Source organism: Mizuhopecten yessoensis, unplaced genomic scaffold (assembly GCF_002113885.1).
Source record: "Mizuhopecten yessoensis strain PY_sf001 unplaced genomic scaffold, ASM211388v2 scaffold3689, whole genome shotgun sequence".
Lineage (NCBI taxonomy): Eukaryota > Metazoa > Mollusca > Bivalvia > Pectinida > Pectinidae > Mizuhopecten > Mizuhopecten yessoensis.
This window is the reverse complement of record NW_018405170.1, coordinates 202,612-227,501: the sequence shown is the minus strand read 5'-3', so window position 1 is coordinate 227,501 and position 24,890 is coordinate 202,612. Positions and strand designations below refer to the sequence as shown.

General features: G+C 35.7%; 1 protein-coding gene across 2 annotated transcripts in view; it reads right to left on the bottom strand.

The window, feature by feature from the left end:
- LOC110447941 (C-myc promoter-binding protein-like) overlaps positions 1–24,405 on the bottom strand; it is a 39,866-nt gene extending 15,461 nt beyond the window's left edge. For both annotated transcript variants that reach the window (XM_021493932.1, XM_021493934.1), the window contains exons 1-29: positions 24,350–24,405; positions 22,445–22,719; positions 21,668–21,966; positions 20,893–21,082; positions 20,366–20,422; positions 19,291–19,360; positions 18,905–19,074; positions 18,308–18,552; positions 17,787–17,853; positions 17,213–17,268; positions 16,619–16,763; positions 15,827–15,920; positions 15,295–15,376; positions 15,030–15,072; positions 14,434–14,574; positions 13,994–14,135; positions 13,189–13,334; positions 12,450–12,505; positions 10,641–10,703; positions 9,957–10,098; positions 9,504–9,544; positions 8,771–8,915; positions 7,621–7,749; positions 6,204–6,513; positions 5,550–5,723; positions 4,839–4,973; positions 2,959–4,305; positions 1,194–1,416; positions 415–466 (exon numbers count right to left, since the gene is read on the bottom strand). In XM_021493932.1, coding sequence (XP_021349607.1) covers positions 415–466; positions 1,194–1,416; positions 2,959–4,305; positions 4,839–4,973; positions 5,550–5,723; positions 6,204–6,513; positions 7,621–7,749; positions 8,771–8,915; positions 9,504–9,544; positions 9,957–10,098; positions 10,641–10,703; positions 12,450–12,505; positions 13,189–13,334; positions 13,994–14,135; positions 14,434–14,574; positions 15,030–15,072; positions 15,295–15,376; positions 15,827–15,920; positions 16,619–16,763; positions 17,213–17,268; positions 17,787–17,853; positions 18,308–18,552; positions 18,905–19,074; positions 19,291–19,360; positions 20,366–20,422; positions 20,893–21,082; positions 21,668–21,963 — 4,761 coding nt within the window. In that variant the 5' untranslated portion in view covers positions 21,964–21,966; positions 22,445–22,719; positions 24,350–24,405. The remainder of the gene's footprint in view (positions 1–414; positions 467–1,193; positions 1,417–2,958; positions 4,306–4,838; positions 4,974–5,549; positions 5,724–6,203; positions 6,514–7,620; positions 7,750–8,770; positions 8,916–9,503; positions 9,545–9,956; positions 10,099–10,640; positions 10,704–12,449; positions 12,506–13,188; positions 13,335–13,993; positions 14,136–14,433; positions 14,575–15,029; positions 15,073–15,294; positions 15,377–15,826; positions 15,921–16,618; positions 16,764–17,212; positions 17,269–17,786; positions 17,854–18,307; positions 18,553–18,904; positions 19,075–19,290; positions 19,361–20,365; positions 20,423–20,892; positions 21,083–21,667; positions 21,967–22,444; positions 22,720–24,349) is intronic.
- Positions 24,406–24,890: the final 485 nt, after the last annotated feature.

Below are 24,890 nucleotides of genomic sequence, written 5' to 3'. Positions count from 1 at the left end.
AATGTAACATATATATAGCTCATATTCTTACTGGATGTTAACAAAGTAAAGCCTTTCTATTTCAAAAAGCTGTTTTATAAATATCTTATTTCTATCTCAATTGTGGTTCAAACAAGATATTTAAAAGTTTGTGACTAGTAATGATCAAACGTAAGACAGTACAAGTTGTATACATGTGTATGGTGTAGTTTAAACAAGGTGTCTTACACAAATTATAACGTTCTCTGGAAAAGACGAAAATCCTGGGTAAGTTGTTTATATTAGAGAGACTATGATTAATGTTTTTCTATTTACTTTAAATTTATGATTTTGTCAACTTCCAGCAATCTGTCTCCCATTTTTAGCCCTTCCTTGGGGGATCTGTTATCATACTTAAATATGTGTTGTACTGAAATACTTCTATCTCACTCTTACCTTTACATAAATCTGTAGTCGCGGTACAATCTTTGTCTGACAAAATACACACCTACACAAGTAGAAGAAATACAATATATTATAAATTTGATACATTTCTGAAGCCTGAAATAAATCAATGTTTTCTTATAACTATACTGACCCATAAAAATATCTAAAATCATTTTACAGGAGTTCTCCTTCGAAAGTTTAAAAAAAAAAAATGGTTACAATAATTATTGTAAAAGAACCAAGCTTTGCTTTCTGCAACTCGACCTGTTTCACTTTCATTAGTTGTAACTTGTAACACTCATTGGAAAAGTAAAACAAATCACTTAACTACTTGTACCTATGGTTTTTAAGATTTGGGTAAGTAAAGGGGAAACAAACCAAACATTAATGTTGAACTGAGGTATAGGTATCAAAGACAAAATGTACTGCATGATGACTTGGTAGCTTAAAACTGACAGTGCAAGTTAAACAAGAGGCCCAATGGACCTGCATTGCTCAACTGGTATTAATCTCACACTTGTAATCTTAAAAGTGGACTAAAATACAACTACAGGCAGAATATCAGTGTTTGATTCATAAGAACCTATTAAAAGATTTAAACATATGACGCCTGTGACCTTGAATGATGAACAAAGACAGTAGGTTGAACAGAGTTTATAGTCTTCCAACCACGCATGCTTCTGGCAAAATATCATTACCCTGGACCTTTTCGTTATATAGAACAAATCATTTAAAGATTGTCCGTAAAATCGTTCACGAATCTTAATGCAAAATACTGAGAAGCTTACGTTGAGTTTAGATTGGAGTCGTCAGCCAACCAGCCACTCATGATTTCCTCGTCGTACAACAGAGCTTTACACCGTGTACAGCGACAACAACTGCTGATCTCCGTCTCGATGGCGATGTCATTTAGTGATGGAGCCAAGCTCGCGAAATGTACCGACTTCTGCTCTCCGAACTCCTTCAGTGGAATGTACTGCTCCATGAATGACGAAGATGGCAAGAAACTTCCTACAATATTCAAATACAGACATGTATCGTAAAAAGTATATAGTTATACCATAATTACCTCTTTTATAATACCCTGAATAGTTATACCGTAATACCCCTTTTTCATACCCTGTATAGTTATACCATAATATAATGTAGAGTTATACCGTAATACCATTATATATTACCCCTGTATGGTAATATTATATAGAGTTATACCATAATACCATTATTTATTACCTCTGTATGGTAATACTATGTAGAGTTATACCATAATACCATTATTTATTATCCCTGTATGGTAATAGTATGTAGAGTTATACCGTAATACCATTATATATTACCCCTGTATGGTAATACTATGTAGAGTTATACCGTAATACCATTATATATTACCCCTGTATATGGTAATATTATATAGTTATACTGTAATACCACAGTATAATACCCCTGTATATAGTAATATTATATAGTTATACCGTAACACCCTTTGTATGGTGGGTTTATATAGTTATACTGCAATACTGTTATATAATACCCTCTGTATGGTAATATTTATAGTTATACTGTAATACCACAGTATAATACCCCTGTATATGGTAATATTATATAGTTATAATGTAATACCACAGTATAATACCCCTGTATATAGTAATATTATATAGTTATACCGTAACACCCTTAGTATGGTGGGTTTATATAGTGTTATACTGTTATATAATAACCCCTGTATGGTAGTTTATATAGTTATACTGTAATATTACAGTATAATACCCCTGTATATGGTAATATTATATCATTTCTCTGACAGTTATATTTATACCAATATATAACAGCTCTGCACAAGAATGCCACTTCTTAATTCCCTTGGCTTTATTTGCATCCTCATTTACCGACAGCAGTTCTTAAATCTAGAGCAAAAATGAACATAATGTGTCTGAGGTGGGAAAAAACACTTGTCTGTCCATCCTGATGAGTCGAGTTTGCCATCAGGCAAGTGAATTTAACAATTGTCCATAGGATGAGTGACAAACAAATTGATATAGTAATAATGATCATGGCCTTGACCTTGGACTGATCATGCCCATACTTGAACTTGTCTACCGTCTGTGGTTACACACCTGTGTAGTTTTATTAAAATCTTAAGAAATACAACCCTTAAGGTGATTACAACGAGTGTGACAGACAGAAAAAACAAAACCATTATACCCCCTGCTTCACAAATTTAACACTCGTACACCTAAATCATATCAATTAAGGTGCCTGTCCACCTCTTGTACATGTAGCTGGAACAGCCCTCAGTCACACTGCTGGGGGGAAATATGTCAACAAGTGTCCTATAAATAGATATGAAGAGCTGTGTAGTAGCCAATGGACAGGAGAATGTCTTCTTGAGATTTTTTTTTTTTTGTGTCATTTTCGTGTCACACTGACTTCAATTTAGTTTTGGTATATATACTTGTACCTTGAGCCATATTTAATGATTTTCTTCTCTTATCATGTATATATTGATAAGAGGAAATTTAGATATGATCAGTGTCGTGTGATATGATTGTTACGTACCAACGGGCAACGCAGTGGCGGTATCTTTGGATTCGTCGTGTGCATCACCGCGCCGCAGATCCCTGTCTGATCCCATGGCAGACTTCCTAGGGGGTACATCCAGCGCCCCCCTGTGGTGGTGTGTGAGTCCATCCTCGCTGTGTAGGCTATCGTTATCACCTGTATGTGACAGTGACGAGTTCGAACCCATCTTTGTCGGAGTACTCATTGTCTGTTTTATCTCGCTGAACTTGTTAGCAAGAGCTCCAAATCCAGATTTTAATGCACCACTCAGGCGCTCATTATGCTTTCGAAAACTTCCTACTTTTCGCTGCCCACGGGTGTCTGGGGTAGTGGCTTGACTAGATTCTTGTTTCTCATCCAAGGAATCGTTAGATTTTTTGAAAGAGGACGATAAAGACTGTAAATAGCCCTTAACAGGCCAAAATCCACGCCCAGGTTTCTCCACGTTGTCCAGGGATCCTGGAGAACTATTTGTTCTCCCAATATCCATCAACCTCTTTCCTATTTTTTCCACTGGGGAAAGAGGCTGGGAACCAGTACTTGTGATACTAACAGCATCTAAGCTCTGTGCTGAACCCAGACAAAACACAGTTTTATTTTCACTGATTGATCTAGTCCTTGTCGTTTCTTCACCAATATTGCACTCGTGAGCAGTGATGCCAGAACTTGAAATAGTTTCGTTAAAATCAAATTTATCACTAGATTCTGGCAGCGTATTAATCTCATACTGAGGTGACACACACTGGGAAAATGTCACATTAGTCTCACTGGAAATTATGGACCGAGAATCAGAAGGGGGTATATTTTGAGTGTTGTCCATGAACAAACCCAGGGGGTCATTTGTTGTTACGGGGGTACCAATGGAATGTAGTATAGGGGACGAGTCAAGTGTCTCCGGTGCACTGACCGAGTTGGACATGGAAGACGATTTCATATCTATAGGGATAGACATAGGCCTGGCCGAGCTAGTCGGAGTATAATTATGGTCACTAACCTGCACACGACACTCATCTAGCACTACCCCACTATCCTTTGTGTCGTCACTAGTCCGTGCCTCGTCAGATAGACCACTATCCTCAGGTTTATCAAGCTCCACTTCAAATATGTCGTCATCACTGTGCTTCCCTTCCAGTTCACTGAATTTGAGGAAAAGGCGGTCCTCTCCGCTGACGTGACGCGGGCGCCAGTTCTCGCTCACACTATGAGAACGAGGCTTGTTGTAATCGCCAGCACTCTTGTGGCGCTTTCTCTTTCCATTGTTGTTCTCAAAGGATAACTGTCTTTGATATTCATTAGGTTGGACACTTTCATTCACCATGATTAATCCAGTAGATGACAAACTCACTGAAATTAAAAAAGAAGTATTCTTGAAAATAAAATCCAAAATGTAAATATTTGCAAAAAGAATATGTTTTGCCCGACATTATTTAACGATGTCACCATCTTGACTTCATGCATGGTGTCAAAGTGATGTCCCATTGCAACGATGTCACTTTCATAGACTTAATTCTGATGTCACACGTGATATTATATGTCAAAGGAGTATTCGATACATCAAAATGACATGATGTCCTGTGATATATAATTCATCAACAAGAATGATACAGAAGATTAAGTGATATGCTAGGAATTAAATCACCTACTTCTAGCTTTTCACAATAAGGTAAGTCACGCGTGAAGTGGAGTCCTTTGTACCTGGTGTGGCTATTTTATTTTGAACTCTATGATAATAATAATTTGAGGTTCAAAAAGACAACACAGTGCCTTGAAGTGGCTTGCAACCCTTCGGTCATGAGCTTGGCGTCCTACCATTAGACTACCGTGCTTTCTCTAGATGTTATTACATGTAAACAGTACGTACAGCTTATAAAACTTACTTAGACTGCCTTTTAATGTCTCGTGACTACCAATACTTCCAATACTGCCCAGGGATTTCCGTACAATGCTTCCGACTCGGGATCGGAATGCTGTCGGGTCAGCATCACTGGCAGGAAACTCAAGGTCTTTCTTTCCTAAGAAAAAATATTTGAGTAATAAAATCTTTTTAACAATCTTTTAATTTCATTTAAATTACCATTTTAATAGATCATAACATTCTAATGACAAAGCATTTGACCAAACACAATACCGATACTGTAACAGAAGAACTGTTGCCATGTGGAAATATTCTTGTTAGTAAATTAGTGTGAAAATATTAAATGGCCAATATTTATTTTAAGATTCTAAATGAATATATAGATTTGAAAACTATGTATTACAAACATGAAAATTTCCACACCGTGATCACTTTAGAGGGTCAAAATGCAAACATATTCAAATCCTGATATTATCAATACAAAAGGCAGATGGTGCTGTGACTTGCCATGTCTAGTGGTTATATTTACTCTGTAGAGATTAAACATCCGGTGGGTTTTGTTGGAACTTTATTCACTGTATGATCACCAATTCTTATCTCCTGCCAACAATTTGATATAAAAACCATACTGAAATCATAGGCAGTGTCATACAAACAATAAACACCATGAAATTTGTACAACACAATGATAAGATTACTATGTAGTATTAAAAAAATAGCTAAAAGTGGGAACCTGATGTCCGAACTGAATTGTGTTTCCGTGGCAGAGTGAAGCGGAGAGAAGACTTGTTATCCTTGTTTACTTTGCCCAGCTCCTTGTCTTCCAGGATTGTCATTGACACCCCTTGTACAATGGTTTTAGCTTCATCATAGGTCATGGAATTGTAGCCACGGTCAGATACTATTCCTGAAAGAAGTTCATAAGAAAATGCTGACAATTCAGATCTACTTAATGAAATTCTTATATAATTTTGCAAAAATTCACAAACAAATTTGAAACTAAGCTAGAATTCAAGATAACCTTGACATTCAGCTAGAATTTATTAACTTCTTGACAATTAAGATTGAGTTGAATGAATGAAATATTAAAATAAATACAGATGTTAAATAGGATTAGTGTTCAAATGATCCCAAGAGAATTTTTATTTATATTTTGTCATACAATATTGATTTGTGGGCTCAAAATATGTCCACATAAACAAAAACAGAAAATAAAACTCCTTTCAGCATTTTCTGATCCTGTGTAAAACCGAGTAAAGGAATCAATTGTTAATTGCGAGATGAAAATATAGATTTACTTAGTTAGAATCCCTGTTTCATTACCATAAACCAAATGGTCTATAAGAAGGTTTTGCCAATAAAGGCATTTCCTAAATATTGTCCCTACCTGAACTGGCACTCTCCTGGCTGATAATCGACGTCACAGTGGGGTTCTCACTGCTAACACCCGCCGTGTCCGAGACCACGATGTCAGACTTGATGATACTGTGTTGCTTCTCCCCAGTGTCCTCCAAAAAACTGTCTATACTAGTTCGGCTGATTTGATCATAGTCGCTCCCTGAATTGGAACATATAGATATGCTCCGTCGACGGATGGCGCGGCGGAACTGAGCAACACCAATTATCACATTCCGTACTTTTTTCCAAAGTACAGCCCCGCGACTTCTGGAGGACGGCCAGGTTCCCTCAAACACAGCCTGAAGTTAAAACAGTTTATAAGTATCGAGCTACTGTTTGGGAAGAAGTTAATCCAAAGTGTTGTTTTCAGCAACAATGTATACAGCACTACTGACTGCTTGTATGATAGCATTGTGATTGTTTGGCACAGGGATATATTTCTACAATGTGCATAGGAAAAACATCTCACCTGGTATTAACAAAATACACATGTGCTGTCATTACACTACAAAATATATAGACAGGTGAGTTGTTTGTTCACATATATTAGATAGAGTATAAGGACAGGTGTGCTGTATTCTTTTATAACTTTTTTGTATTCTTATCAAAACAAAAAAACTTGTGTTTAGTGTAGTATCAAAAGACATATTTATCCAATTATGGTTCAGTTACTAGCTTATAGTTTATATATTAATTAATGGATGGTGGAAGAACTGTTCCAGCCCTACCTGAAAACAATGGCATTAACTCATTTACCCCTGGAGACACATTTGAACTCTTCCAATTCAAAGGTTGGAATAGTTGATTATGAAATTTCAGGGGTGAATAAGTTAATATGTGCTATATAAAGACCACACCAGCAACAACCAACATTATATTGTAATTTTCTGAACATACATAATTTATCGTACCTCATTGAATCTTTTAAGCGATAACTCTAAGTTTAGAATGACATATACCTTGTTGTAATATCGGTACGTTATAGCGTTGGGGTATCAACCTTTATTGTAATGTCTGTAAGAAAACAATGTTTACTGGTTAGTGGTACCGTTTTACTATTAAATTGCATCTGGTGACACTATGCATATGTATGCTTCTTCTTCAATGCAAGTGAACCCATGCCCCAAGCAAGAAGTTCCAGTAACTGGAAGTGTAGGAGATAGAGCCCGGACAAATTTTTTCTTTGATGTAGGTCAAAGGTCAAAATGTAGGTCAGAGTGACCTACTTTTAATACATGACACACCGCCTCACCAAGGTGAACCCATACACCAAGTATAAAGTTCCAGTGACTAGTAGTGTAGGAGATAGAGCCCGGACAAGATAGCAGATGGAAGGACAAGACGCAAAACGATAGCCCCCCCCCCGTTCTCGTCGGGGGACTAATAAATGATAAGGGAGTAACTACCTTGTTGTAAAATCCATACGTTATGGCGTTGGGGTGGACTCCAGCCATCTTCATCTGGGAATGTACCTTGACAGCCAAGACCGGCATGTTATACTGTCCACACAACTGCAGCATCACCCTGTAACACACCTGTCAGGGACAGATACAGAGTTAGATTAGTCACCGTTAATCCAGCATAATGTAAATTAATGTTAGTGCTAGCTAGTTCCCAACCATGCGATGGTTCTGATATTATATAGAAATATGAGATGCCTTTGAAATATTTTGGGCAGATGTTTCGCTTCAATATATGGGGACAGCATCAAGGCTGACACTGCTATTAAGCACATAATACATATAACTATGTACTTAATTGATCTTTCTAAGACAATTTTGTGAGGATTTGAATTCAAGAGAGAAACGAAGACTGCTTTATGTTCCTCCTTTACTTTGTATAAATATTAGTGAGATAATGGAATTTGTGCTCATATCTCGTTGTGAATGAATGGGAAAATAAACATCTTGATATTTTAATACACTATTCCCTCTGGCCACTGACAGACAGTGTATATTCACAGAGCTTGCTATCTTTTGATTAAATGGTCATCAACATCACAGACTTACTGAAGTATGCCTAGTTTATGATCAATGATAGTGACACTTCATGATCATCAGCCTTCAATTTACACCAATCAACAATCCTATTATCATCTGACATTTAAAATATGACATATCTAAGACGTTTGAGAGGATTTCCCCCCATTAAGTCCGATGAACAATTTTGATGAAAACATCAGCCTTAATGCCTTATGATTAACTACGTTATCCTCGCTATGGTACATATTGATGACGACATCAGCCTTGATGCCTTATGATTGACTATGTTATCCTCGCTATGGTACATATTGATGACGACATCAGCCTTAATGCCTTATGATTGACTACGTTATCCTCGCTATGGTACATTTTGTTAGCTGATGTACAAGTTCAATAATTTTAAAGTACATGTATAAGTTCCGATTTTTAATTTGGTATTTTAATTTGGCATATCATGTGGTTAGAAGTTAGGATAACTATAGCCCTTTAAGGGAGCTTGTTGCAGTCTAAAGACAATACTTGAGTTTTTTTGTGTAATGATATTTATTCTATCTCTAACAAGACGTTGACAAACCTCGTCAGGAGGTTGGAGTTTTGCCAGCTTCATTTTCTGTAGTACATCATAGGCTGCCTTCAATGCCTTGTTTTTGGACGGACAGGCACTCACGTACGCTGGCAGGTGGATAAACCACAGGCTGTAGCAGTGACTCAGCAGACACCTGGAGCAATGGAGGGAAAAGGTCACATCGAGTCATTTCCGTACATATGTAACAACTGTTGTACATACTCTTACAGCGTAGCTGAATCAACATCAATTTTGTGGACAACTCGTACACATTTTACACCTTTGTGTGCATACGCTTCACTTGTCATTTGTCTGATGAAGGTGACAGTATACATACCGTACTAGCTATCAAAACGTCACATACTAACTCTTAGTGGTTGTGTAAAAAGAACTTTCATAATCCTTACTTACCAACCTGAAGAAAATGTTTAGTCATGTACAAGGTCACACGTCAGGGAAGATGCTTATAAAAAAGTATGTCTCCACATTTTCGAGGTTATAACCTCAAAGATGTATTGTGAACGTGAGGAGTACTCATCAGAACTGCTTTGTGTGATGTTTTACTGACAAGCTATAAATAGCTCTTTTTATCATGAATGTAAGTTCAATATACTGTTAATTTGGATGAAATTTTGTTTTCATATTGAATATATTTCTACTTTTATAACATTTCTTGTAGGACAAGCAAACAAAATGCTTTGGTTTTTGTTCTAGGAAGAATAGGATGACGCTTTACACTTACTTTGCCCACAACATAGGATCAGTAGAGTTTTGCACAGCATTCTGAAAACAAAGAAACATAAATTAGTCCAGGAAATGGGAGTTTTGTCAAAAAATTGCAATGTAATAATGTCGAGAGGTTAATAAGTACTTCAATACTTTATCCAGTTTGATACAACCTTTTGCATAACTTTCCACTTTTATTACTACAAGATTATTTCAAGCATCTGATGGATGCAAATTATCAAGTAAAGCTTATATCTGTGAAGTCAATCTTGAGTAACTTTTTCAAAAGTATGTTCAACTAGTTCCTGTAGGGCCTTTACCTTCTTCATTTATACAAAACTAAGATATGTAATTCTGTCATTTTGCTTTTTGGGAAAGGGCCTTTTAAAGCCTCTAAAATTTACCACAAAGGACCCTTAATACACATATCAGAAACCATGTGAAATAAGTAATTATTTGTGATACAGACCTTCTGTGCCGTCCTCACTTCCTGTTTGGTGCGCCGAGAGATTGGGCTGTTAGGACAGACAGGACCTTTTGAAGGAAGAGATAACTCGGACACTTTTTTCTTCATGAACAGCTCATGCTTCAGTTCTGGGAATCCATTATAGCTGTAACACCACGTGTATACATCAAAATATATCAAATCTAAAATAAGATATAAATAATTGCACTATTATTTGTAAACCTTACTAATAAATGTTTTGTTGTGGAGTTGACCTTTACCCTTTGTATGTGTGATCTGTACGATACATTTTCACTCGGCAATGAGCCAATCCTGCCTGCTCATTAAAGACTAAAAATCAATTGGTTTATAAACAAACAAATAAGCTGAATGATTGACTTCCTGTTTAACAGGTTATCTTTGTGTATGAAATACCTTTTTAATAGCTCCAAGTTTTTAACTTGGCTTTATTTTTTTTATTTTATCAGTCATACAATTTTTTTCTCAGGTTCTATTTTAGTACAGGTTTTTTTTCTTTGATAAACAATACAATTTTTTCCCCATGTTTATTTTTAGTACAGTTTTCTTTTTTCTTTATTGATACAGGTTTTTAGAGTGAAACTCGTTTGCGAAGGAGATCAATATTACAGTAATGTAGCATATACCCTTAATACAATTTGTTTGGAGTCTGTGAGAGATATAACATACCTGTACTTGACACCTTCAGGAAGTCCCACTGGCTCGGGTGGCAGGATAAACACAGTTCTCTCACTTAAACAGAAAAGAAATGAAAACAAGAGGCCCAAGGGCCTTAGCGGTCACCTGAGTTATATCATAGATACTGGTAGCTTTATTTTATTGTTTAGATGTGATGTGGAAATCAGCATGTAAACTAAGTGAAATTCAATTCTTGTCATGTCATCAATGGATAAGAATTTGAAAATATTGGTAAATGTTTCCTTTGGGGCCCCGCTCTAGCCCCTGGGGATGGGGCAGGAATCCTAATTTTACAAAGTAAAACTCTCATTTACCCAAGATGATTCTGACTAAGTTTGAGCAATTTTCTGCTGAAAATATATAAAATATATACCGAAAAGTGTTATTTCCCTATATAAACTATATTAAACGTTAACCCCTCCCCAAGGGAGAACGGATAGCTCGGGGTCCTGATATTTTCAATTTAAATAAAGCCCCTGATGATCTTTCTTTCCACGTAAAGAAAATCACTGTAGTACCTCTGAGTCTGGAGAAGAAGATTTTTGAAATATTGATTAATTTTCCCTTTGGGGCCCCGCCCTGGCCCCAGGGGTCGGGGTAGGAATCTCAATTTTACAATTTGAAACCATCTACCTCCAAGGATAATTCTCACCAAGTAAAAATAATTTCCTACAGAAAGTTGTCAAAATATACCCAAAAGTGTTATTTCCCTATATAAACTATAGTAAACTTTACCCCCTCCCCAAGGGAGAACGGATAGCTCGGGGGTCCTGAAATTTACAATTTAAGTAAAGCCCCTGATGATCTTTCTTTCCACGTAGAGAAAATCACTGTAGTACCTCTGAGTCTGGAGAAGAAGATTTTTGAAATATTGATTAATTTTCCCTTTGGGGCCCCGCCCTGGCCCCAGGGGTCGGGGTAGGAATCTCAATTTTACAATTTGAAACCATCTACCTCCAAGGATAATTCTCACCAAGTAAAAATAATTTCCTACAGAAAGTTGTCAAAATATACCCAAAAGTGTTATTTCCCTATATAAACTATAGTAAACTTTACCCCCTCCCCAAGGGAGAACGGATAGCTCGGGGGTCCTGAAATTTACAATTTAAGTAAAGCCCCTGATGATCTTTCTTTCCACGTAGAGAAAATCACTGTAGTACCTCTGAGTCTGGAGAAGAAGATTTTTGAAATATTGGATAATTTTCCCTTTGGGGCCCCGCCCTGGCCCCAGGGGTGGGGGTAGGAATCCCAATTTTACAATTTTGAAGCCTCATCTACCAAGGATGATTCTGACCAAGTTTGAAAAAAATCCATCCACTGGTTCTTGAGAAGAAGTTGAAAATGTAAAAGTTTACGCACGACGGACGACGACGGACGAAAAGCGATTGGAATAGGTCACTTGAGCAAAGCTCAGGTGACCTAAAAATATTGTACAGTCAAGCTTTTTTTCTTCTTCATGATTTACACATTTCTTCTTCAAGATTTACACAAAGACTTCTATAAGTACTATATTTCTAAAATAAATGACAATCAGACTGCAAAGCCACAACAGTCAGCTGTTGAAACATCTCGACCTAAATCAATTCTATTGAGACAGTCAATTACAACCGTGTCTATACCATAGAGAACGAGATTTCCCAATTACAACCGTGTCTATACCATAGAGGATGAGATTTCCCATATAGTTTTATTGTTAATTATTGTAGTTTGCAGCTCTGTGTAAGTTGCGAGGATGGAAAGTAAAGTTACTGTATTTGTAGAGCTGAAAATTATATAATACGTTACAGTTAAGTTTGTTACCTGTTTTGAGAATCATCAATTTCTATGAGCTTTGGTTCTTCTTTTGTTTCATCCACCTGAAATCAGATTAATTTTGCATTAGACTTCCATTTAATGTTAAACTGTTGCAAAAAAGAAAAAGAGAACAGGCCAAGGACATGAATATTTCAATTTTTCCTGAATGTTTTTTTTATAGATTTGATTTATCTTAAAAGAATGAGCTATTGTTACTGTAGCAAGGTAATTCATCCCCAGTTTCATATCCTTTTGTCACACCTGAAATTGTGGTCTTTCAGCGATGGCATTGAGGAGATGTGTTTAAGCATATATGTTTCCTTAAACAAGATGACTCTGAGTGATCTACTTTGAACTGCTTTTAATCAACGCTATTGAATTTGGAATTTTACAAGTACTGTATAATCAATATAATAATTTTGTACCAATAATTTATTTAACCAAATCCTAATTACCATTTATACAAGATATCATTTCTTAGTGTGGAACTCTTCTATAAAAAGAGACACATATCTGAGTAGGATAGCATATCTTTAATTTAGACATCATAAACTCCCAAGTACATCAGTATGCCATAATAGGCCATTAAATGCCACAGCTCTGTAAAACATAAAGAAGGAACCTATTGAATGCTTCAGTGAATTTGCTGTTTTCTGTGTTGGCCTATTCATTTGAACAAATTATTTGATCAATACATGATGAATTAAATCTATCTAAAATCTATGGTTTCAAAATGTCCACAAACCTTTTCTGTGCATTCGTCAAAGAAGGCAAGACTAGCATCTTTGTCGGATACAAAAGACCGCTCCTCAATGAATCGGATGAAAGTCTGGGTTTTCACCAGCTGGTTGTAAAACTTAATATTAGCTTTGTCTCTACTCTTCAAAAACCCTGAAGAAAAAAGTTTCAATTTGACATTAATGAAGATTGGGCAGCTGTCTCCCATGAACACATGTACATAAAATTATTCCAAATTTTCACTAAATGAAGTTTAATTGTACATATAAAAAGCGAGGTGCTACATACATATCAAATAAACAATTATTGAAGGTTCGTCTTGAATAAATTTATCCAAAATTGACCATGCTACCCTGGTTAAAGGAGAGATATCACTTAAAGTTAGATCAATTTGAACCTCTGTCATTGGAATTTTAATACCTTTACATAAAATTTGTTCAGACATTCTTGACTAGTAATGTTTACTCATTGACCCCTGAAATTTCCTAATGGACTATTCAAACCTTTGAATTGGAAGAGTTCAAATGTGTCTTCAGGGATAAATGAGTTAAGAATGGAAAATCTAAATAAGAATAGATCAGTTCTTCATTATTGCAATCCAATAATTCTGATAAATCTAATAAAGAGAAACTGCTATGGGCCGTTTAAATTTAAATGTATATATGGTCCATGGCCTTTCCCCATCTAAACACTGGAAACAGCTATACAAGGTTGTAGTGTCTGAAGAGATGCCCTTACCCAACAGCAGGGTACATCTCTTCGGACAAGATTTAAGTAAAACAAGTCACAGAACATTACGGTATACCACAAACCTTGCATGTCGAACAGAGATGTGGCGTCCGTTGTATTTTGAGTGGGAGCACGGGTGATAGGTTTTAGGTATTGTTTGTACCCTTTTAATACGCAGGCCATGAACCGCAGGAAGGCCTCCTGAATCTGTAGCTCCATCAGTGTCTGAAAGATAAATTAATTTACAGATTACCTCTCTATTCCTAATTCACCAATGAAAAACATGTACAGTGACATCATTCTGGGTTTACAATTATGCAACAAGGGAACATTGTATTTGTCATTACAGAGAATCTGTCTTAAATATCACCTCTCTATAAAGGCCACCTGTCTAAAACATGCTTATTTTCCTGTCTCTAAGAGGATCTCTATGAACAGGTTTATTTTTCTGTCTCTAAGAGGATCTCTATGAACAGGTTTAGCTATCATTTTGAATACGTAAGCTGTAGTATTGTGTATGTACCTCCTTGCGTTTGCGTTTGAAGTCGTGATCTATGGGAGCCATCTCCAGTGAGATTTCATCTATGCTGTGTGTGTGTGAACGCTGGGCACACAGCTCATCAAACAGTCGGTGTAGAGTGTTATACAGGACACGGGCAGCTTTCTGTTAAAACACAGAGTTAAATGTAACTAAAATAAATGTTTATCTCAATTCTTCCTTCCATCAACATTAGTCTGTAATATTTTTAAGAAAAACACTTTCATTACTACCCCCTGGAGATCAAATCAAATAGCTCGTTATATACCTTATTTCTTATAAATTTGACGTGAAGATTGTAAGGGAACACAGAAATTTGTTGCCAAGTATAAGAGGGTATAAAGACATTACTAGTTACCATGTTGTGCTGTAGACGTGTACAACCAACATCCAAATAGAACTGAGGAAGAATCGATGAAGAATCTTAATCAACTACGCACTTATTTAATTTATGTTTGAACTTTGACCTCGGACAAATATACCAAATAAGGTAAAAAGTGCCTAGAGAAGAATTTCCCATCTATCTCTTTAAGTAAATAGATGTTGGTGTCTATCTTCCACCAGTATGTCATATTTCTTACCTTTGGGAACTGTTTGTATGATGTGTTCTTTTTGTCATCAGGACTGGAAAACACAATTGTATCAGGTTGGCGTTAATCCAAAACGTAACAGAAGAATACATTTTCATAATTAAATTAGAGAAAATATTCTGCAGGTATATCTGTTTAAGGATAATTCAGCTGAATTGCAATGGATCAAATAACTTTGAAATGAGAAAAAAATTGATACCATGGTCATTCAGGTGAGCTAATAAAACTTGTTATAGGAAGTAAAGAGCATACTTACAGAAATATTGCGATTGTGTCTAGATCTACACAGACGACCTCCGGCGGTGGATCGTACAGGTCGAAGTAGCGAGTGTCCACTCCTACAACACAACACAACTTAACAATGTATCAAACATGTGATGATGATAGAACACCTTAATCTATCTATTAGGGTTCAATGGACATTCTGTTTTTATCTATAAGAATCAATACTCATCTAAACAATAGGTAAATAGTTCAGTAAACAGATTTTATTTCTCACTATGCTATTTTCAATTTTGTTTAGATAAACTGAGATTTGCATAGATTAATTTGTGATTTCAACATTTCTGGTCTGAGGAGCATTTTGACTACAGATGTTTGCCATATGTTGAATTTACCTAATATGTACAAAGTACTATTTAAGCAAGTTTTCATGATCTCTCTTTTGGAAATGTATTTTTCCAGTAGTCAAAAATGACAGATAAATTCTTATTGCAGACTATCCTTCGTCATTGTCAGTATAATTTGTACTGAGGAGTATCCAGGGTTGTTTATTTAAGACTACTTACCAACAATGAACGGCACTGGTGCGCTAAGGACGTAGGAGAGACCCAGTGGACACAAAGGAATGTAGGCACACTGCCAGTGTAGGGGGAACAACATCTGTCGGTAAATAGAACAATGTAGCAGGATCATAAAGAAATGCTGAAACTAAGGTGATTCTTTTCTAAATTGGGCATTGAAAGAGATCTCAAAAATCAAAACATTTCACTCATCTTGAACGGTTTTAGTGAGAGTTTCACTTAAAAATGATTCATGTTGATCAAAAGTCCTTCAGAGGTTTTTTATCCGTCTTATACCACTGCAACATTAAGTAAAATTAATCGCTTAATATCTTGATTGAAATTTTTTTGAAACAATCATGGGATGATATTTTGCATTATTCAAGACTTGACACCACCTTGTTAAATCTTCATCAGTTATTTTCATCCCTCGAGGAGATAGTTTTGCATATCAGAAAAGGATGTCAGAAAGTCTATCATTCTCATACTTATTTTATCTTTTGTAAGATTACATTATTTTCATTTCTCACACCTGTGACAGACGACTTCTTAGTTTTACCCTCTGAGATTACAGTCTCATTCTAGGGGATATCCTGTGATACGATATATGACCAGACAGGATCTCTTTGAGAACTGTTTTAGTAAAGTGTAATTAATCACTATTTACCATCATGAATTGAGAAATCTTAAGCCTTATCACATACAAAAACATCTAAACCCTCTAACCAACATTCTAACAATAGATGTTTAATCAGTTCTGTAAGACATGTAGTAAATATTCTAGTGTTGACTGCTTACATTGGCCACAGACTCTGCCACGCCTGTGAGAACAGCGGGCCGTAAGGAATGGAGAAGGATCTTCTGCTCCACCAGTACGTGTAGCAGTAGGTTCATACAGTTCTCCGGACCCAGGTTCTTCAGCATTGTGATATAGGAAGCTCCGCTATAACAGACACAAACTTTCTTTTCCAACACATTTCTCCTTTCATGAATGAATAATTGTTAATACAATGAAAAAATGTATAGAAGGCAATTTTCATGGTTATATTTACTGTTACTGTTTTGGTTTTCTGCAAATTCAACTCAACAAAAAAACATTGGTACAGTGTAACCCACTTATTATGATATCGGTTATTATGATATTTTCCCCATGAACCGATTTTTTCCTTCTTTAACTAAGCAAAAAAATATCATTTATTATGATATGGTCAAAGGTAGACCCCGCTTATTATGGCATTTTATTCTGCCGTGAATGGATTTTATAAGGTAAAAACTGTCTACCGAACACAAATTCCGATAAGAAAACGAGCTTTCACAAATATTCACAGTTACCTTGACACGTCATGTGAGAAAATCATGCGGGATAGATTGCTGATGTTGCCTACTACTCACCTCTGTGGTAACGGAGAATCCGATGGCATAGACAGACACAGGGCTTCGTGGTTCAGCTGTTAATATACATAAAGATTAATTCAGGAAGTCAATTCTATCATATTTCTGGTTCAGCTGTTACTATACATTAAGATTAATTCAGGAAGTCAATTCTATCATAAGACAACTCCCCACTGTTAATTAATGTACAACAAGGTATGCTATTGTGATAAGTATACACCATGGTGATTAAATACAGGAAAACAATACATGTCCTCCTTCACACATGAGCATAATCAGGGCCTAGAACACCATCAGGTGGTAGTGACATGTGCCAGAAGTTTTATCAAAATAACTTCAATATTCAAGTTAATATCAATTTGGGAGAATTTGAAAAATGAAAACATCCCACATTATGACTGCAATAAGGGAATTTTAGCTTAAAAATTATAACACTTGGTCATTGCCATAATATATATATGCGAGGGCTGAAACTTCCAGTTTTATGATACATGATGAGATACTATATATTCTGTAGGAAAACCAAGTTATTTATATTATTGTCTATTGGTGCCTCGTTGAGACAGTCACTGACCTGGACCAGAATACGAGGCCTCTGAGGAGAAGGGTACGGTACATCATACATGAAGTGGGAAATATGTCTGAAACAGGAAGTCACACAAATCAGTATATGATCTAAACAAACAAATTAATCTGATTCTATTAAATCTAGAAACCAAATCAGTCTGGTTCAGTATTTCTTAACAAATATTTTTTCTGCTCAATAAACAATTTTAATTTGTATCGGGTTTCCGTGAAGTGTCTTTTTATTTAGCCAAGTTGCCCACAATTACATTTACAATTTGCTAGGCAGGCCGTCCTTTAGATATAATATTTCTGCCTGTTATATGTTGGTTACCAGGCAAAGGAAGAATACACTTCAGTTGTTGTTACAACATCAAGAAGATCACACATAAAATTGACTATTCGTAACACAAGTATGGTCATCAAAGTTGGTTAATTTGAGTGACTTTGTGCTATAAATAAGGTTGAAACATATATCAGTATCTTTTATGTCAGCTATCAGAAACATTATCTGAACTATCGATAACTTACCTCTCCAGAGGAACCGAGTGGGGCCCGGTGATGGAAATACGGTACAGGTAAGTCAAGAACTTGCGGAAAGCATCAAAGAAGGGCCAATGAGAAAGCAAACAAATACTTTTGTGAGCATGGACAGTCTTTAGGATACGGTACTGTTCCCGAATGTGTTTATTCTTCAGGCCAAGGTGACGCTTTTGTAGATCTGTGAGTCTTTCTTCCGGAAATTCTTCATAAAATGTCACAGCAGCACCATAAAGCTTGAACACAAAATCAATGAAACTTCATTTTGCCAATAGTATAGCTCATTCTGCTCAGTGTTGAAACTCAATAATAATAAAGCATAAAGCAATTAAAATAATAAAATCTGTCTCCCTGTTGAATTATGAATATATAAAAGCTAGAAGATTGCCTGAACATTTTTCGTTTTCATCATCAGAAAGTCACGACTGATCGTCCATGTGACTCAAAGGATTTCTTACTGGTTTGTTTGATGTGAAGGCTATGATGTAAGGTTACAAGCTATGATACAGGCGTATCATTTGGTTTTAACAGTAAATGTTTGACAATGGACTTAATTCTTCACGTGAGTACTACATTAAGTGTGTGTACCTGTTCTCCAGCTGACCCTGTCAGAACAAATGTGGAGAAGACGGGCAGAGGATGCTGGGCCTTGGCGGACCAACACTCGATGGAGGCCCCCATAGGTAGACAGAATAGGGGTACTGATTCTGGTAGTGGGAAACTCAGATGATCCTCTCTCGGGTACCGGTCCAAACAAGCTGCAAGACATAGCAAATCTCTCAGGAAATGGGTACAAATTGAAGATATATATTGATAAGAAAATTGCCTTAAGCCATTTCTGTTAATAGTATTTCCACAAGGGGAATAAGAACTTTATGAATATGGATTTTATGGTGAAGAACAAATATTTCAATAGATTAATATTTTATGGTGAGCATTGAAAGTATTTTCTTAAGATAAATCCCCAATCTTACATGGCTGATAGGCCAGGACATCCATCTTGGTCATCGCCTTTTTGTAGCACAGGTAGACATCTGATCCGACCTACAAACAAACAAAAATCTATACCACCAATGTCCAGCTTCAAACAACAACCTACAACAATAACATTTATAACAGGAATCTTACTTTTTATGGAGTGAAGGGAGTTGTGTTCCAAGAGCCAATGAATAATTGTAGGCTAATGATTATTATATATGATGGGGAATTAGGTCTATGTTAGATTATCTACCGTCTATACCATGCAATTAATTTTGGAATTAGATTTACGAAAAGTTTTTGGTTACTACCGGTATGTATGCATTACCATATAATGACATGCATAACTTTCATCCTGGGATGAAAAGAGAAGAACCACTGGATAACTCTCTAATGGGCTGTGAAGTTTGATCAAAATCGGGGGTCAAACAAAGTCCCGAAAATATTTGGCTAGAAAAAGTAAATTAACATAGAAACCAATTAGAAAATGACATATTAAATGTTAAAGACTTAAGGCATTAAGTCATCATCTAATATTTTCGTTTGTTAAATAGTTCATATCGCCTGCAGATTAATATGTAATTATACATGTACTCTTGTCATATTGAATTGTGTTCTGATCAACAACTACTCAAATCACCACAATGTGCACAAATGATTGGGCACTCAAAGGCAATTTTAAATGTCATCTTACAGAAATACTCTAGCCTGGTCATGGTGGTATGACACTCCACTGGTGACATCATTGACATGGGACTACACAGAGGTGACATGGGGAAACAACAAGATAGAATGAGAGGAGAGAAAAGGAAAATAGGAATAGAATCAATTTAGCTAGAAACACTGAAAATGAAATTTCTCCAGTAGCCAGGGACTTCAATAAGATTTCAAATTGCATGTATCCAACACAAAGTAGACATTAAATTTCAGTATAATCATGATACCCCCATTACCATTCTTGCATTTTTTCATGAAAGTAGCAGGTCAATTATCTCTAGTAGGCATATATTTTTACTGGCTACTGCCCATAAATGAAACCCTTGAGTAGCAGATTTTTTTTTGTGTACAAACCATTCCTCTGTTTAGATTCTTCTCTATTCTGTGGTAAGCATGAGGTGGAATTTCTCCCTGTAACAAAACGTAATATTTTACTTTTACGAAACAGATTCAGTATAGTCTCTGCAATAAAATCTTACATTTTTCATTTACCAAACACATTCAATGGAATAAAATATTAAAATTCATTTTGCTGCAATTTACTAATTATTTGACCTTTTATTTTACTGCAGGGAATTTTTAATCAATATTCAAAGGGTCTATGACAATGGGAAATTCTGAACTGTAAATGGTGAAAATTCAATTTTGTACAAATTTTTATAAATGGCAAAAATAGCAACAATCTACCATCACTAAGACTCAGTTTCCTAGATTTTTGGAAATCTTGAAGTGAGAACTTTTCCTTAAAGCTTTCACTTAAAATGAGATAAAACGCATGATATTATTTTTATTATCCAAAATGACCTAGAAAAATCCCTGGACTGAATTTATAACAAATTGAACCAGGTGTTTCAGAGAAATCAGGTATGATGACGCCTTACCTTGTTGGTGAGTATAACACAAATATCCACCACAGCCAGAGTGTCGCTGGCAGCCGTGTCTCGGGCTCTGCGGTATGTGATATACGTACGACCATTACTGCTGTTGTTTACATTGGCGGGACTCCCGAACGGCGTGGTATGTACAACCTCGCACTCTGACATCAGACGTTCTTTCCCTTCATACAATACGCTGCAAGTACCAAACGAAGTCTTATACAAGAACAACACTGCAACAAGCTAGCAAATTTACCTAATATTGACTTTCCAAGACACCTGTAATATTCTAATTGATATTGTTGGTTTTTCATTGATATTTTGGTGGTCATGCAGCACTTTTACAGATGATCATACCATACAATTGTAAACACATAACAATATATATATATTATCATTTATAATGGCATGTTTAAAGCATATCAAATGAAAATACTGGTCATAATAAATGAACAATGTCACTAAGTTTGTAAAAATTGTAGTTATAGTCCTTATGCTTGTCAATGTGTCACTTGGCTGGACTCATCAAGTCAGGGAATGGCTTTGATTCACAATTAATCAAGTATATATGATCATTACCTATATATAGAGCTGTTCCATTAATACTGTTTCATTGATGATGCACAAAATATTGCATAATCAGAAAACATTTTTAATTCCAAGACGGATCTTTCATATCGTTTTGTCTATATATATAGCTATGAACTGTCACAGCTGACATCTTTACTCATTATGAAGTCATGACATTTGAAAAATACCATTCAAGCCTTAACAACCTTACCCAACATCTGTGAGTGGCGTTTTCTCCCTACTCCTGCGGTAACACAGATACATTTCAGCACAGCGTAGGCTACCATGGTTAAGATCAGCGGGGAACCCATCCACCGTTCTATCCAGACAGATGAACCCTTTAGGAACCTTCTCTCCGAGGGTTTTGTTGATGACACCTATATCTGTGATAGGGTCCTGTTTGTAGGTTGGTTTGATGACCGCTTCATTTGCATACTCCTCCAGTGGCAAAGGGTTCTCCGGTAACCCGGCCACAATGAAGTAGTCTGCAACTCGTCGCTCATCCATTATCTGTGTCAATAAATCAATAATTATCAATAAATGTGATAAAATTCAACTGCTGTCTCAATATTATGCATCTGTCTTATTTCAAATTTATATTTTTTCTTCTTCAAATTTTAATTAGCATTTTGAATGAAGTCTGAATGACAAATGTATATTTTACAGCGTAGTTTTGAAGAAATTAAATTAGTCCACAAATGTTCAAGTCTGTGGATCAAAGCATAAAATATCAACCAGAAATCAGCTTCATGTGCATAATGTGTAACATCATGAACTTTAAGCAGATCAGGGTTGGTTGAACATCATTAATTCTGACTATTCAGTTCTCAATAAAAATCTACATTAAAAACGATTTTTTCGATGAATGTACCATGATAGGATTTGCAGGGAGAGTTATTTATCAATTAGTTCCAGTATTTATAATAAAAATAAAGTTTAATCCTGTTTGGTTTTAAATATTTTAATTGTTAAATTGTTTAAAGCTTACTTATAGTTCTTCTGTAGTGTTGAGAGCACACTAGGGTGAGACAGCCATGCTCAACCCAATAAATAGTTAACTAGGTTTATACCATTTGTTACAACTGTATTCAGTATATTCATTTCACATCTTGCATCTCTGAGAATCGAAGCTCCAATTACATAAGCTGTGCATGCACAAGCCACTTGAGAATTCAGCCAAAAGAGGAAACTGTGTTCTTTTGGAGTTCTACCATTGCGCCATCTTGGAAGGAAAATCAACTGCTTACAATTCTTTGGTTTTGTCTGAAATACACATAAAAAGAAAATGATTGCACATACTCAACTAAAGATGGATGCTGCAGAAATTGGCAAAATATTGTGTATGTGCCATTGATATGTAAATTCCCTGTAGCCTTGAGAAGATAATTTGTATTTACATAAGGTAGCTTTCATAAAATAAAGCTTTTATCCGTAATTCATTACATCATTTAGTTCATAATTAATAGTCCATGAAATTAAATGCAAAGTTATAACCGAATCCAAGATAATGATCAATTTGACAATATTTCTTTACATCAACAGTAACTGGATTTATTAGAAATCCATTCAAAAACTTCTGCATGCTGTTTTGCAATATTTATGTAAGCTAATTACCTCTGAAAGCAAGATATTTTTCGAAATTTGAAATCAATTATTGTACTTTACTTAAGCTTCCAGATTAATATATTCTAATAACTTCACATATTACCAAATCCAGTGCTGTACGGTTTTTAATACAAAATTTGTTTAGTATTTTATCACATAATAATAGTTTGTTAATGGTGATATGGTGCACAGGGTCACGTTACAAATGTCTGAAATACACATATGCTATACTGATACGGGTCACAACACACATAAACATACTGTGTTGTGACCCGTATCAGTAAAGCATATGTGTATTTCAGCCTTTCGTAACGTGACCCTGTGAGTTACGCAATGGTATGCTTTTGTCAATTATTACAAGAAACTAGGTGTGGGATTTTTTGTGTGCACTAATGTGCGTTATTGTACTATTAAAAAATATGTGAATATATTGCTAGAAACTAGAAAGACCTATTTTTGACGACAATTGCTACACTGCAGTTTAGGTGTTTTCATTCTAGGCTATCTCTGTAAAATGGGAATGTTTTGGTCAAAGTATAGTACACAGTTAAGTTCTCAAACGAGGGACAATCCTTCACAGTACTATGACAGATCATCCTCACGTGATAAATGCAAAAACTTCCCAGTATTTTATTTCCTGGCAAACTTCTTTGCCATGAACATTTTAAAATTGAAAAGGACAGAATACAGACTAATTGTAAATAATGACTCATTGACAGTGAACTTTAGATCACAGCAATGCATCATGCAAAATGCTGGATCTCATCAATGCAGCAAAATAGTGTTGACCCACCTATTTCAGATGTATTCTACGCATGCATTGCCAGATAGCATATAAATCCTACACATTACTCAGAATTATTTTGTCAGCATCAGAAACAGCTGAATAACGATTGAAATAGCTAATATTCTGTACTGGATTTTTGAAATCTTGATTAGCCACTGTGTGACAGCAAAATGTCAACAATGTAATAAACAGGAATACAACAGGGAGTGAGGTATCCAAGTGTACCAGGTCTACCATGCACTAATACGACACGTAGGTATACTAAACATTAGATGCGTGGTCATGAGCTTGTTTTTATCCCAGACAGTGCATTTAGCGAATGACTGAAGTCGTATTCAGGGGACCATGTCAACAAAACCTGCAATGCTTGTGCAGTAAGCAACCCTGCATAATAAAGCATTGTATAAACAACAACGCTATCGAACAATGATATGTAACAGTGAACCCCCTGTTCTCTGACAACAGTAGAGAAGCTGCGTAGCAGACGTGGTATATACTTACAAATATTTAGAAGGTTTGTCATGCACATATATTCCGCCATGTTGAATAAATATTCCTACGCGCAAGTAGTCCATTTGTGACATTTAAATCATTGATTCCGTTTCAAGATAATTTTATAATCACAACAAGATTTTTTCAACTAATGACATATTTTTCCATTCATTTATTACAATCCAAACAGAATGTATGCCATACTGTAAATATACACAGCAAAAATAAACAAGACCTATATTCTTTCAGTCTAATGCGGAAACATCGGCAGGTGGTAGAAGGGAGTAGTCTTGGGTTGACACCTCCCTGCCTCATCAGCCCCAATGTAAATATTTCCAAAGCACCATGGGTGACTTTATTAGAAATGGGAGACAGGTGGCATTTTTTTATATGTGATATTCTGATCATAGACTTTTTAGAAAAAAGGCAAGATATGTTTCTAAGGATATTTCACTGAAAATACAAGTTCAAGTTTTGCTAGCCAAAAGGGATTAAAGAAGGAGAAATAACAAGATATTATCAGTACTTTATTATTTGAGTAAAAATATAA